Source organism: Lissotriton vulgaris, chromosome 4_1 (assembly GCF_964263255.1).
Source record: "Lissotriton vulgaris chromosome 4_1, aLisVul1.2, whole genome shotgun sequence".
NCBI lineage: Eukaryota > Metazoa > Chordata > Amphibia > Caudata > Salamandridae > Lissotriton > Lissotriton vulgaris.
Genome location: NC_141691.1, coordinates 1,489,770,233 through 1,489,785,940, shown reverse-complemented (window position 1 = coordinate 1,489,785,940; position 15,708 = coordinate 1,489,770,233). Strand labels below are relative to the sequence as shown.

Below are 15,708 nucleotides of genomic sequence, written 5' to 3'. Positions count from 1 at the left end.
GCTAGTAGGAGATAGCGGGCATTTAGGTGCCCACTTTGCATGTCAGCGATAATTATCGCTAATGACATGCAAAGGGGGCGTGCCAAGATGTTAGCGACTGGAAACAGTCGCTAACATCTCTATCTCCTATTACCAACTTTTGGAAATAATCGCACTAAGCGCGATTATCTCCAAAAGCTAACGCCTGCCCAGAGCTGTTCTTAGCCATGTTATCCAATGGTAGGTGGATAACATGGCTAAGAGCATTTGCTCGGTAATGCATGAATATTGCGGACTTCACTGCGATATTCATGCATTTCGACCGATTTCTATCGCTTAGGAGATAAACCTTGATAATAGCAAAGCTCCAAAGCGATAAAAATCGGAGGAGCTCGGCGATAATAATATTGCCGCTAAACCAACATAGCGATAATCATCGCTAGTTGTTGGTAATATGCCCCAATATTTTATGATTCATTATATAGCGAACCCAGGTATGTTTTGTGTACTGTGACAAAAATGAAAGGTCTGAACCAGAAACACGGGAAGCGTGTGCATCTTTGTCTTTTCACAACGATGCAAGGAAAGAACACCAATGCTGGATGGCTTTTGATATGAAGTCACAGACGTATGGTGAACCCATCAATCATCTTCTCGTTTCCATGGTCTTGTCCTCCGCACATTGGGGGTGCTAACCTTGGGTGTTAAGGTAGTCATGTGTTTCCTCTGGTGACTATATGCATCAGCAGGACTGCTTACCAACGGGTAATGCATGCTCTTGATAATAAATGTGTCAGAGCTTAGTAATAATAATAAAGGGGATCTTATCATGCACAAACTTAGCCCAATGGGCATCAAGGCGCCTAATTCCAAATCCAGCTCATAACAAAAAAAAACCTGCAGCTCAGCCTGTGTAGGCTCTAGAGAAGCACCACGTTTTTAAGGCCTTTTTAAACAGCGCTAGAGAGGGTAGCGTCTTCATCTCCATCGGCAAGATGTTCCAGAGCTGTGGGGCAACGACGGAGAAGGCCCTAGCTCCCCATCTGGTGAACTTAAAGCGAGGGACGACAAGTTGGAATAGTCCCGAAGAGCGCAAACACCTTGTAGGGTGATAGCGGGTAAGCAGGGAGCTGATAGCGCCTTTAGGTCCATCCTCGAGAGCTCTGTAGGTCAGACACAGAATTTTAAAGTGAATTCTGTGCTGGATAGGCAGCCAGTGAAGGTCTCTCCTCGCAGCAGTAGCGGAGGAAGACCTGGGAAGATCCAGGACAAAACGTGCAGCAGCGTTCTGCACTACTTGCAGTCGATGCATAAGGCCCTTGTTGGATTCCATGTAGAGAGAGTTGCAATAATCTAACCTGGAACCAACAAGGGCGACTGCAATCTGCTTGCGTGCTTGAAGAGACAAGTAGCTGCGAATTCTATTGAGTGTCCTGATCACGCCCCAGCAGGTCGCAACAGTCCGATTCACCTGTAGAGACATCGAGAGTGAAGTATCGAACACCACACCCAGATTTTTGGCGGATTGAGAGGGAGTGGGGCAGGTACCAAGAGAGGAAGGCCACCACTCACTCGACCAGATATCTTGGTCCTTCCCAAAGACCAGGACCTCAGTCTTGTCGCCATTTAGCTTCAGGGAGTTGGTAACCATCCAATCTGCAACATGTTGCATACAGGACCTGAAGCTAGAGGCAGATGTTATGACAGAGGACTGAGTGAGTGAAATCATAATCTGGGTGTCGTCGGCGTATGATACCACCTCCATCCCCAGCGATCTTACAAGCCTAGCAAGGGAGCCACGTAGATGTTGAATAGGGTCGGACTTAATGCCGACCCCTGTGGCACCCCACATTGCAAAGACGTTGCTGGGGAGAGGTGGTTGCCGAGCATCACTCTCTGTTCCCTATCTAGGAGAAAGGAGTTGAGGAGACTCAGGGCCGAACCAGTGACACCTGCCTCCCTAAGCCGAGATGTTAAAATGGCAGGAGACAGGGTGTCAAATGCGGCCGTGAGGTCCAATAGCACAAGATCAGTTGTTTGTCCAGCATCAACCTTGCGTCGGATGTTATCGACTACAAAGGTGAGGGCAGATTCTGTGCTGTGATGTTTTCGAAGTCCATGCTGGGTAATGTCCAGGTACTCTGAAGCTTCGAGGAAAGAAGATAAATGGCGATTCAAGTGTGCTTCTAAGATTTTAGCAGGTGCAGGGAGCAGGGAAATGGGTCTAAAATTTTTCAATAGGCCGGGATCGAGTGAAGGCTTCTTGAGGAGCGGCTTCACAATGGCCTTCTTCCATATTGATGGAAAAGTGCCTTGGGCAATTACCTTATTCATCACCTCAAGTAAGAGGGGAAGGAGGCTGTTCCTACACTCTTTTAACTTTTTAAGAGGCAGTGGGTCAAGTGGGGAGGAGGATTTGGTCTTGTCTAAAAGAAGATTCAACCCCTCCAGAGACATAGGCGGAAAATCGGAAAGAAGGCTGGAAGGGGCTATATCCAGTGACTCCAAAGAGCTTATGCCTGGGGAATTATTTTCAGTCAAGGAGAGACGTTGTACTTCTAAGGAAGTATGAATATCAAAGATTTTTTTATGAAAAAAGTCTGCAATATCGTCACAAAGATGTTGAGAGCTGACTACGGGATCTGGAAGTTGGAGGGAGCATAGCGAGTCCGCAATTTTAAAAAGCTCCCTAGAGGAAGTGAGTGAACTAGTGAGGTTGGAAAAGTATTCCTGCTTCTCCAATATCACTTTCTGCTTATACTCCCGTAGAGCAGACTTATGAGCCTCCCTATCCGTGGGATCCCAAGATTTCCTCCACCTCCTCTCACTGCTTCTGCAACCCTGTCTTAATAATCTAAGATGGTCCGAGAACCATGGAGCTGATGGTTTCCTCCGGGCTACATACCGCAGGGATGCAGGGCAAGTTTTTCTACTGCATTAATGATGGAATCCTGCAGAACTTGTGCTGCCTCATCCGCGTCTTTTAGGGAGAGAGCCTCAGGTGTAGGGACGAAAGGGGCAAAAGTGTCATTAGTAAGATTTCTTCTAGAAATAAAAGAGGTAGTCCCCTTCTTAGTGGAGTTGGAAGTGGAGAAGGCTAGATGAAGAGGAACCGCAAAATGATCAGTCCACACCAACGGTAAAGGTGTGCCGCTGGAAAGTCTTAGATCATTAGAAAAAACCCCGTCAAGGATGTGACCTGCTGTGTGGGTAGCACTAGTGACAAGCTGACTAAGATCACAGGCTCCAAGAGAATCAACCAATGATAGAGTGTCCTTAGAGTGAAGCTCATCAAGATGGAAATTAAGGTCACCTAAAATGGTGATAGAGGGCTTTCCAAAGTAGGGTTCAAGGATTCTCAGAATGTCCGAAACAAAATTAGCTCTGGAACCAGGCGGCCTGTAAATCAATATACCCGTGAAAGAGACTGAAGGGGCACAAGTAATACAGAAGTATAAGGCTTCAAAGCGATCTTGGGGCGAGGAGAGAGGGTTAACCGTACATAGAAAGGAGGATTTAAAAAGAATGGCAATACCTCCTCCTCTACGTTTAGGTCTGTCAAGCTTATGTAGAGAATAGCCCTCAGGGATGGCGAGAAGAAGGTCATGACCAGAGGAGTCAGTGGCCCAGGTCTCTGTGATGAATACCCAGTCCGGCTGCCTTTCATCCACAAAATCGTGGAAGGCAAGATTGTGTTTAATTAGCGAGCGCGCATTTAATAGAAACCCAGTATTATGAGATACAGTAGGCAATGGGGAGGAAGGACAAATTCTAATAGAACAGGTGCCAAGGGGATGGAAAAAGGAAGAACAGGCGGTACAACAGCGAGAATGTAATAGCCCTAGCGGAGTGAAACAGTGCATAGAAGAGCATGCGGGAGGTCTAAGAGCCAGAAGCATAGATGGAGTATAACGCAGAGATGTCTTACCAAAGAGCAAGGGTGAAGAGACCAGGTCCAGCCCGACCTGCAGCCCGTCCTCAGCGCGGACGGGCGCAGACGGGCTGAACTCTGGCGTAACTCCGGCGTCATTCTGGCATCCCCGCAGCGCGTGACCGCTGCGCGTGAGCATGGCTCAATTTATGTACTGCTCGCCTCCTAGAGAGAGGACTAGAGCGTGCAAGCTACCCCCCAAACCAAGATGGCCGCCAACGAGACGTGGGCGCAGGACCCGCCAAGTAGTATGCAAGGAATTGTATTTGAAGAGAGTGACCCTGAGTACTTGCCTCATGCTCTTTACCCCCCACTTCAGATATAATATTTTCATGGGTTTTCAGCATTTCTCAACAAATATACTTCGATGCCATTTCTCCACCGTATTTTCTCATCTGGGATGCTCTAACACTATGTGCTTGTTAGAACTGGGGGTCTCTAGTTGGCAGGGGTAGGTACCACTGTCCAAATAGGGACCCTTGCTTCTAGTCAGGGTAAGGAAGAAACCCTCTGAGATAACCCCTGCTCACCCTCTATGTAGCTTGGCACGGGCAGTCAAGGCTAATCAGAAAGCAATGTGTAAAGTATTTGTACCAACTCTCACAGTAACACAGTGAAAACAGCACAAACTGACTCCACAAAACGACAAAAATCCAACATACACAGTTCAAGAATATGGTTTCAAAAGAGTTCTTAAGGTTGTAAGGAATGTTCTTTAGGTTGCGATAAAATAATCCACAGATGCGTGAAAAGTTCACAGTTGCGTCACGTTTACTCACTTTCAGTTGCGACAAAGTTCCAAAAGCAGAAGCTAGTGCGGTGGAAAACAAGCGATGCGTTGCTCCTGAGACCCTGGGGAGGCGATGCAACAGCCCCGCTGCAGCAGCAGGCATGTTGCAATGAATCCGGTCTGTATGGGGAGGAAGGCCACTTGTATGGATTCCGGTGCGTAGGTTCCGTAGGAAGTTTGTTCTCGCAAATGCACGATGCGATGATCTTTGGAGGTGCGACGATCTCCGGGGCGACGATGCGCGGACCAGCGGTGATCTTCTCTCTCGCAGCTCCCCAATGCGATTGTTTCTGCGACGACACTCGTTGTGACGTGATGCGGTCCGCAAGCAGGCGGTGCGGCGATCTCTCCCAGCGATGACAGGCTCTGCGACGACACTCGCAGCGATGTTCGGCTTCCCGCACCGATCGGGTGCGTCCCGCAAATGAAGGAAGCGACGGCTCTGGCAGCGCCAATAGGCGCTGCGACGATCTCGGCCTTCGTAGCGGTGGGAATCTTCTCGCACTGTTGGGGATGCGCTCCGCAAGCGAGCGATGCAACACTTTTCAAATGCAAAAGTCTCTCAAGCTTAGTTTCAAGCTTCCCAGCACAGGTACAACTTCCAGAGGCCCCACAACTGGATCAAGCACTCTAGGAAGGACAGAACTCTCTCAGCAGAGTTCAGGGAAGTTGGGGGTGAAGTCCTTTTGTTCCTGGGACTAGAGAACAGGGAGCCAGCTCTTCTCAGGCCCTTGGAGATTCCTTCAAGACAGGGGACACAGCACAGCAGCAAAGTCCTTCCCCTCTCCTTGGCAGCAAAGCAACAGGTCAGTCCAGCAGAGCAACAGCAGGACAGTCTTCCTTCTTCAGATTCAGCTTTCTGCTTGGTAGAGGTTCCTTCTTGATTCCAGGATGATCTAATTTTCTGTTGTCAAGGGTCCTGTACTTATACCCCTAAAAGTCTTTGTTCTCTTTGTGCATGTGGGCCCTGAGCCCGGTCTGAACCAGTTCTGGGTGTTTCTTGAGTACTTTGTTTTCCTGGCTTCTCCTTTCCTTTCAGAGTGAGGGGCAGGGTCGTCAGCCACCCAGCAGGAGGTGAAGCCAGCATTGTGGCAGGCAGGCACTGCCCTATTCAGGCCCAGGTGCTAACTCCTCCCATCACTCAGGTTGCAAATGCAGCCGTTCAGCCTAGGGCTGACTCAGCCTGCCTCCTGGGGAATCCCCAGCCCTTGTCACTCTCAAACCAGACAGTCAATACACAAACAGGCCAAGGCACACAGAAGGGTCAGACAAGAGAGCAGCAACTTTCTAAAAGTGCTGTTCTCAAACACAGGATTTAAAAACCACCTTTCCTAAAAGATGTGTTATTAAATTCTGAGTTCAGGGATACTAGACTCTTATGTCCAATCTTGTTCCTATGAGAAGAAATGCTGGTAGCCACTGTAGCCAGCATCCCCCATGTTAATCTATGGAGCAAGATAGCCTTATAACAGTGAAACATGAAAATGGCTGCCTTTCACTACCAGAGCATGTCACCTGCACCAGTACATGCTCTACCTTTCACATACACTGCACCCTGCCCAGGGGGGTACCTTGGGCCTTCCATAGGGGTGACTAATGTGCACAAAAAGGAAAGGGTTAGGCCTGGTCAGTGGGGACACTGACCTGGAGGACACAGCAGTTCCTAGACTGCACACAGGCACTGCAGTGGCAGGCCCGAGACATCATTTTAGGGCTACTTATGTGGGTGGCACAATCATTGCTGCAGGCTCACTAGTAGCATTTGTCATCACCAGCCCTGGCACACCCAGTGGACTTTACTAAGGACTTCGTGGTGATACAAATATGCCAATCATGTATATCCAATCATGATAACAATTCACACAGAGAGAATATGCACTTTAGCACTGATCAGCAGTGGTAAAGTGTGCAGAGTCCTATTGCCAACAGCCACGGGTCAGGAAAAATAAGGGAGGAAGAAGCAAAAAGTTTGGGGATGACCCTGCAAGAAGGGCCAGTTCCAACAGTGCTATTTTAAAATCAAATCTTATTATTCATGTAATGTGTAAAGTAGAATGGCGGGCTTCGAATTTGATGAAGAGTCTCAGAGCATTCATGATATCCCTGTATTTCTTTAGAAGACAGCGTAGCATTTTTGGAGCCACAACTTAGTCATTGGGTTGGAGTCTCGTGTTCTTTCAATTCATCACCAAGCTGACAGTATTTGAATTCTGAGCCAAATTCGTCTTAACCGGCCTGATGGCAGTCCTAATTAGGCTAGCTGTGTTTTGTTTTTATTACAACTATGCATTCAGGCAAAATCAGAAAGCTTATGCCTATGGAGTAGGTAAATGTTGTCTGATTTTACTTCTCTATCAGGGTCAACGTTAAAAAACCTATGGCCCTGCCTCCGCATGAAAATCACTGCTCCAAAATGGCCCTGAGAAATGGGTGTGAGCAAACCGCACCCTCCTGAAATCCCTGTTATGTGATGGAATAGTGATAACAAGAGACAATGCGGGACGGGCCTTGCAGGGTGTGGGACGGGCCATGCGGGGTGTGGGACGGGCCATGCGGGGTGTGGGACGGCCATGAAAAGTGGGGGATGGGCCATGCGGGGTGTGAGCCGGCCATGAAGGGTGGGGGACGGGCCATGTGGGGTGTGGGACGGCCATGAAGGGTGGGGGATAGGCCATGCGGGGTGTGGGATGGCCATGAAGGGTAGGGGATGGGCCATGCAGGGTGTGGGACGGGCCATGCAGGGTGTAGGCTGAGTGCTGTTGGACCATGCCAGAAGGAAATCTTTGAGTTCTACGTCTTGTGGGGTCACAGCAGTAGACGTGGTGAACAACTGGAGAGTAGTGCCCTTCTCCCCTCCCCACAGTGGCCCCTTGAGTTAGCAGCAACAGTATCCATCTAGCCTTCAAGTTTGTTAAACTGTGGAAAGCTGTACACTTTTAGCGGCTTCCCATATTTTTAAGAATAAAATATAAGTAGTGCTGCACAATGCAACTTCTTATAACGTTAATTTTAAATGTTACCTTCCGTTTTATATGCCTCTATGTATGTGAACTAGCTTGGGGAGGTTTTTGTTCTTTGTTTATTTTGTTTTAGTCCTCTTTAATGACTTCTAGGTTGCTATTAGCATGTTTTTTGATAAAATGAAAATTTTTGATGAGATTAATTTTTGGGCTGTGGGGTAAGCATGGGCGGAAAATCCGTTTCGCTCGCGGATTTTGCGGATTTTCGGTAAATTCGCAATCCGCGAGATTTGCGAATCTCCCGCAAAATCCGCAAATCCGCGAGCAGCGGATTTTGCTCGCACTGTTCGCACTGTTCGCGTGAGTTCGCGCCCCGCGAATAAGTGCAAAATTGCAGAAATACGATCTTAGCAAAACTGAAACTACTTACCAGGTTCAAAAGTTCAGGCTCATCATTAGTAGCCATTTCCTGTAGTGCTTCGAGGGGCCCCTCCAGAGTTCAGTTGCCAGTTGAAACTATTATGTGACCCTGCTCTGAACCTCAGAATAGTTACACATATGCCACAAAGGTCCTGAATTACAGCTAAGGGAGACAAGCAGGAGCCAGGCTGGAAGTTCAAATCCATTAATCAGCCCCTAATTCATTATTGTCAGTTGGGGCAGGGCAGGTGTTGTAACTAATTTTGCAACAATGAAAGCACTTAGCAAGTGCAAAAGATCACTAATCAGGAAGCACTAAGGAAGCAGGTGCCAGCTAAAAAACATATTCTGTGACACATTAATCAGCCCCAAATTAATTCAGGTCACTTGAGGCAGGGAAGGAGTGCTTGCGTTGCCACAATAATGTACACTGACTGGACAACCAGAGGGTGCTGTGATGAAACAGAGGGTGGCATGGGTGGGCCAGAGGGTGGCATGAGTAGTCAGAGAGTGGCAGTGGTGACAGAGAGTGGCAGTGATGAAGAAGAGTGTCCCAAACAGGCTGGACACGTAGAAACAACAAGTTCGCGAAACTTGCGACCCGACAGGTAAGTTCGCAATTTGCGACATTGTACAAAACCCTCGCGAACTGGCAAAAACCCGCGCAAACACAAAAAAAAAATCTGCAAATTCGCGAGAATTCGCGGATTTTGCGGATTGTGAGTTCGCAAATCCGCAAAATTCGCGAACGCGAGATTCGCAAAATTCGCCCATGCTTACTGTGGGGGATAATGTTTAGTTAAGCCGGTTTATGCGAATACTCAGCTAAATACTATTATGTTCAATAGTCACTGTTCCAAAAGTTGCATAGAAAAATCAGAGAAGCACTCAAGCATTTTTTATAGGATCTCTTCCAAGTCCCTAGATTTGGATTTTATACTAGGCTTTTATGACATCGCCAATCACATGATTGCAAAATCATCCCTCATTACTGCAGTTATCAAGAATATTGTTTCCAGGAATCAGCAAGCATTTTTTAGACATAGGCATTATGGTACACGGTCGGTGAGCTAACTGTGGCTTGATTAAAAGTCTTGCAATTTCCCTCTGGGAGGTGGGCACGTGTAATGAAGGGTGACTGATTGTCCAAGACTGTCATTGCCAGGATATGCTGCTACCTTGCCTTTCCCCCTTCATACTACCAATGTTTATTAATGATAGTGCCATGAGTAGCGGAAGTGACATTGCGTGGTGTGGCTCACTGGTTAGAGGCGGCAGACCCGGAAACAGAGAACGGCCGGGACCAGGGTTCAATTCCCGACATGGCAGGGTCGTTGACCAGGGTCAGCGGACTCGATAATTCTCGCCTCGATGCCTACTCTAACCAGGGATCACACACTGCAACTCTGGGCATTAGCTTGCCTCATCTCTACAACAGCCCCCCACATTTGCCGGGGATGCCTGGTTTCACCTTGGAGATACGCAGTAGGGACCATCTCACAGGAGTAGCCAGGACTGGTTCCCCAGCGGTCTACAGCGCCACAACGTCTCAGGGCAGCAGTGCGCTATACAAGACACATACGTTTACTCTTTTACACCTGGGCACATTAAAGTTTTGAACATATATAATTCCACTGTTCCTCAAATGGCCTCCTATATGCTGCTAATGAGGAGGGAAAAACACAAGCGGAAAACTACAGGAAATAAATTGGCATCTCACAGCCCTATGAGGTTATGGTTAGCAGGACCAAAGTCAATTGTACCAGAGAACAAACAATGGGTAACTGTTGCGACCCCTTACAAGCTCTATTTGACGACTCAGAATCTCCCCGTCCTAATTCTGAGGGCGCTCCAGCAAAAAACTTGGGGGTCTGGTTCGGGGAGGACCTGTGGTTTGCGGTGCAAATTAAGAAACTCACTGAAGTTTGTTTTGGCTCCTTCAAAGCACTTCAAAGGTTTTTTGCTTTGCTTCCGAGGTCTGCCAAGGAACCGGTTGTGCGGGCTCTCATTCTCTCCCGCATTGATTATGCCAATGCCCTTTATGTGGGAATTCCTGGATACCTACAAAATAAGCATCAGACCATACAGCATGCCACGGCTAGACTTCTGCTTAACATCTCAGGGAGATCTAGCGTAAAACAGCATTTGCATGAGCTGCATTGGTTGCCTGTGGCCCAGAGAGTGCAATTTAAGGTTCTTACTTTGGCACATAGGGCTCTTCAGGATCTTGGAACATTGTACATTCGGAAGGGTTTTGCTTTCTATGTTCCTAACAGACCGTTGCGCTCAGCCTCCCTGAGACGGATGGTGATCCCACGGTTCCGCAGAATGCGGCTGGGGGACCAATCTCTGTCTGTCAAAGCAGCTATTATCTGGAATCCCTTGCCCCTGGAATTACAGCACATTCAGGACCTCAGACTTTTTAAAAAGCAACTGAAAACCTTCCTTTTCAAACAGCTATGCTAACGCTTTATATTCCATCGGGTGACTGTTATTTTTGCGTGCCAGGACACTCTTGAGTATTTGTGCATGATACAAATCCATTATAACATAACATAACATAACATGTACAATGCCTCCCAGATAGAAGGCTCCCTGTGGGGACTCCTCACAGTCCATCTCCATTTCTACAAACGCGCACTGCTTTCTGGGAAATAAGAATAAAGTTGAAAACACAGATCCTTGCAGCTATTGATTAAGGAAGAAAGGCAAAATGAATAACATCATAATCTAAAAAAGTAAATTAGTAACTGACAAAAAGATAATCGTTATCGACAGCACAGACTGGTCCGTGCAAACTTTGAAACTATATTTCACAAACTGTTCGCACATATAAACGTAATATAATTCAATATCGAATGAAAGAGCGTGGGCTGCAGCAGACCTCGGCGCATAGTACTTTTTTGCCTTGACACAACCATTTTTCAGAGAGCTACGTTGTATAGATTGAATGTCTATCTGTTCTCTCCCTGCCCCGGGGATGCAACACACCCAGGGGCTTATTTATGAGCCCTTGCATCACTATTGCGCCGCCGGTGCATCACTTTTTGTCACGCACCAGCTGGGTAAAAAATGCGCCATGTTGCTTCATATTTACAAAGTGACGCATCTAGGTAGATGCATCACTTTGTAAACTCCGGAGCCACATCGTATCTGCGCCAGGTATAATGTATGCAGGGTGGGCATTTTGATGCATGTAAGCCTCGTAGAAATGACGCAGTGAAATCTATGAGATTTCACTGCATCGCTTCTAGGATGCAAATGCGTCATAATCTTATGCCTGCCTTAGAGCAGACGTAAGACTGATGCTGGCCCATTTGAAATGGGACTTGATCATGTGAAATGACCCATTGATGGAGTTGCTTCACTTTCGTGACACACTCCAGCAATGTGTAATTTTTGCGCCTACAGACACGTCAGAAATACTGACGTATAAAGTCAGAAATACTGACGTATCTGTAACTCTTTGTGATATGATGCGTCATACTGTAAATATGATGCATCCAGCATATGTCGCAGGACAGCGCAATGAAAAGTGATGCTTTATTGTTTTTACGCAGTGATGGGTAACCTTTCATAAATGAGGCCCCCAACTGTGTGCTGAAAACGACTGACAACACGATCAGGTGTAGCCCGGGCCAACCAGCTGACAGTGCTTCGTCCATATCCTGTCTAGAATCACTTTCTGTTACAAGATAGAGTAGTGTTTGTCCACACATGCATGGAATAACCAGCAGGTCTGACTCCAAAATGTGGTACATAGGGCTTAGTGTACTTCCAGCATTTACAAGGATGTATGGAGTTACCAATGCGTCTTGGACTGATTTCAGTAAAGCATTAGGAGCTACTGTCAGTTTAGCAGATTTTACCCTGGTTTAGTGGTACCTTGGCTCTGAAGAACAAGCGCGTAACTGCAGCAAACCACACCACCAAATTTCCTGTGGAAAGATAACACCCTCTATTCCTCGTCAGGAGACAAAAGTATTATGTTCCATCACTGTCTGCAGATGGACAGATTGACAGGATTAACTCAAAGCTCTCTCACCGCAGACACACTTTTTAGTTTTTGTTAACAAGGGCAGTGCAAGCTTGATCTACGTCATATTAACCACGTCATTTGTGAAAGCAGCCTCCAACAGCATTCCACCGTGGCAAAGCCTTGTTTACATTCTTCACTGTAAGCAAAAGCTAAAGGTCCAACGTACAGTCTGACTCCATTCTATTATTTACATAGTGCAGGCCCAGATAGCAGGCGAGCTCTACAGTGAACACTTTTGCTGGGGCATAAGCATATAAAACAACAACTGTTATGCATAGAGCATGACGAGGGGCCCACTTCAGCCCAGATTAAAACGAGCATGAAAGTGACCGATAGAGGAAGGTGATAGCCTGTAATTTGAAATAGAACTAGAAAGCCTAATTTATGGTACGTTTCTACAGTTAAAAAATTCAGACACAGATGACAGTGCCCAGAATCACAGACTCTCTTAGTTCTAGTGGCAGGGCAGGGATGAGAGGAAATAGGACTCTGTCTTCAATTAATACACCACATCTTCTGCTCCTCTTTATTTTCCATTTGAAATTAGCTTTTTATGCTCACTCCCTTATCAAACCACATTGTTACAGGTTCATAGATCCGACTATGTTCTAATTGCTTTGCGCCAGTGTTTTCAGCACACAAGTAAACACTAACCGTCTACAGTCAAATGCCATAATCGTTATAGTGAGATTACCCCTGCATTGTGCACTGTATGTTCACTCGCCACATATCTGTTTAATTCTGGACTCAATGCAGCAACTTTATCCCATACTCTTTAGAGTGTGCCTATCAATTATACTGGCCAGAGTGAGATACGCCCCTCTATGATAAAGATAGACCAACCACTTTCAGTCTTCTAGCTTTATTAACACATTTTGTTGACATACGTTTAATTCTTCTTAGGCCTTATGATCATTCTGTTTCTTGTGCACACTGTAATTCGCCCTCAAATGTCTATACTTGTAAACATTGCTCTTCCTTGAACCTATTTTCTTGATTTTCAGTACCAAATTCATTTTACATGGTTCCAATAATCTGGAAAGTCTTATCCCATTATTATTTTTTAGTTGACCATACTTTCTCTATCCTAATTGTTTTTCACAAATGTGTTTTTCCTCTCCAGTATCTTTTCTCAACACTCCAATGGGATGGAAAATGTAAAACATAAATTTGTGTGAGTAGGAAAATGGCTCTTTTTGCAAGGGTTAAGTCCACTTTCTGCTAGGTTTTTTAGCTTCTTTTGGTACTATACACACTGGGACACTTCAGTTGAGTGGCCAGTGAATGTGTTCTGACCCCTAACAATATGTGGAATTGGTATCTATCTAATTGGCATATAAAATGACATGTACATTTCCAGTATATGGTACAAATTGTACCCAAAGCCTGTAAGTTAAATGTCACTGGTGGACCACAGTATATATTGTGCCATCACTGAGGTGACAATTTAAAAGAAGACTGAATGCCTGGCACCAGTAACTTAGCTCTGCAAGTTTAAACTGCAAATATGATCTTTCACAATAATTTCTTTTGATAGGCATGCACTTCTTTTTAAATGTTAATAAGTCACCCCTAAATAGGCCTTAAATGCTCATAAGGCAGGGTGCATCATATTTAAAAGCAGGACATGTAAAAGTTTAATGGTGAACATGTCCATACCATGACAATGCTCTAAAAGCTATTTCCAGTGTAGCAGGGTGAGCTGTTTCACTGGAAACCATTGGCATACTTTATTAAAGTTAAAAAGGTGATCTCCTAGGAACCTGGTAAAAACATGTCATTCTGGGTCCAATAATTATTACAAATCCAGCTGATTACTAATGTCAAATTTGTAACAAATATTTTACCAATGGTGCTTTTACAAATGTACCTTTAGCCTGCCTAATGCCTCTAGAGGTCCATTTGCCTGAGCTTCCAACTGTCATCCGAGATGAATAGCTCCTAAATAGAATTAGTATTTCTTAAGTTAAACCTGCCTGCTTTGTGCCGCAGCTACCAAGGTTTTGGTTCATGTTTAAATTACTGAAACATTTACTGGACATATCAAGAATAGTGTCGCTATTACCATCCACCCAACTAATAATCAACTTTCTCACAATGTGTCACTGTTGTGTTATTACCTATGAGATCTCTCAGAATTTGGACTGATCTTTTCATCCTTCCTATATTGACACAGAAGATATCAGTAATTGGCACATTAGTAACAAATGTTGTTTACAGCTCTAAAAAATGATAACATTTTGGTAGAAACAAAATATAAAAAATTGTAATTTAGTTACTTCTTTTATTCTCTGACACATACATAATCAAGTTGTATTCTCTAACTTTCAATCAACTGTTAATGTACAAATCTGTATTTTGCAAGGTCATTCTATTAATATGTACTTCATGTGTTCCATTGTGGGGCACCGTCTCTGGTGATAATTGTGCTTTTGTGTAAATGAAGCTAATGACAATTATTTATTGAACACTTTTGGAAACATATTTCTTTGATCAGAAAATGTCAATTCATTGAAACATATTACATTCAGGCCCTATAATTCAGGCCCTAGTCTTATCCCATCTAGACTACTGCAATGTCCTGATGCTAGGTTCTAACTTGACGGTGATAAACAGACTTCAGAGAGCTCAGAATGCCGCGGCGCGCACTCTATTCGCTCTGCCAAAAAAATGCCACACCTCCCCTATCCTCCATCGGTTACATTGGCTTCCCGTTAAACAACGTATCCAGTTCAAAAGCCTTTGTCTAATTCATAAAATCCTGTACAATACCGCCCCTCAAACCTTGCTGGGACTCTGCTCCTTCTATGTCCCCTCGCGCGCCCTTCGTTCAGCCGACCTGTCACTGGCACGCACGACTAAGATCCGCAGGTGCCGAGCTGGTGGTCGCTCTTTTAGGCATCTGGCGCCGAAGCTGTGGAATTCGATTCCCCTTGGGGCTCGGGCCACTTCTAACCACTTGCTGTTCCGCAAACAGATTAAAACTTGGCTGTTCTCTTCCATCTAGCTCCACTTTCTCTGTTGTGTTGCACTGCTTCTAGGTATGTCCGCAGCGCTGGGACGCCCCATTGCTGGGGTAGCCATGCGCTATATAAGCAGAATTAACATAACATAACATAACATTCAGAGGTAATATCAAGCCATTTCTAAAGCCTTTTATTACTATTCTGAGCAATACCTTTGTTGCAGCATCGAAGCAAACAAATCCCATGTTAAAATCAATCGTGAGACCCATGAGGTGACTGTCCATCACGCAGGCATACGTTTTACACTGGAAAATTAGATAAAACATAAAATATGTACATTAGTACATCAAAAAGAATACAGTGAATACATTATTGTAATCTTGAGACATATTAGTAGATATTAATCTTATCCCATTTCATGAAAAGCAAGAGTCATGCATGCTTTTAGAGTATAATTACTTTCATAGCCATTTAAAAAATTGATAAACTATACAAATAGAGGACTGTAATAAAAAACCTGTTATTAAGTGTTTGAATCAAATTAGGATTACCTTCGTGCATAGAATGCCTTGGAAACAAACAATTTTGCAGATTGCACTGAACTATGTTTTACCATTCGCCCC

The 15,708-nt window shown here is 45.3% G+C and overlaps 1 protein-coding gene across 1 annotated transcript in view; it reads right to left on the bottom strand.

The window, feature by feature from the left end:
* The window catches only part of SNTG1 (syntrophin gamma 1), a 1,529,981-nt gene that overhangs the window by 318,240 nt on the left and 1,196,033 nt on the right, over positions 1–15,708 (bottom strand). The window contains exon 15 of the mRNA XM_086917997.1: positions 15,298–15,390. Coding sequence (XP_086774123.1) covers positions 15,298–15,390 — 93 coding nt within the window. The remainder of the gene's footprint in view (positions 1–15,297; positions 15,391–15,708) is intronic.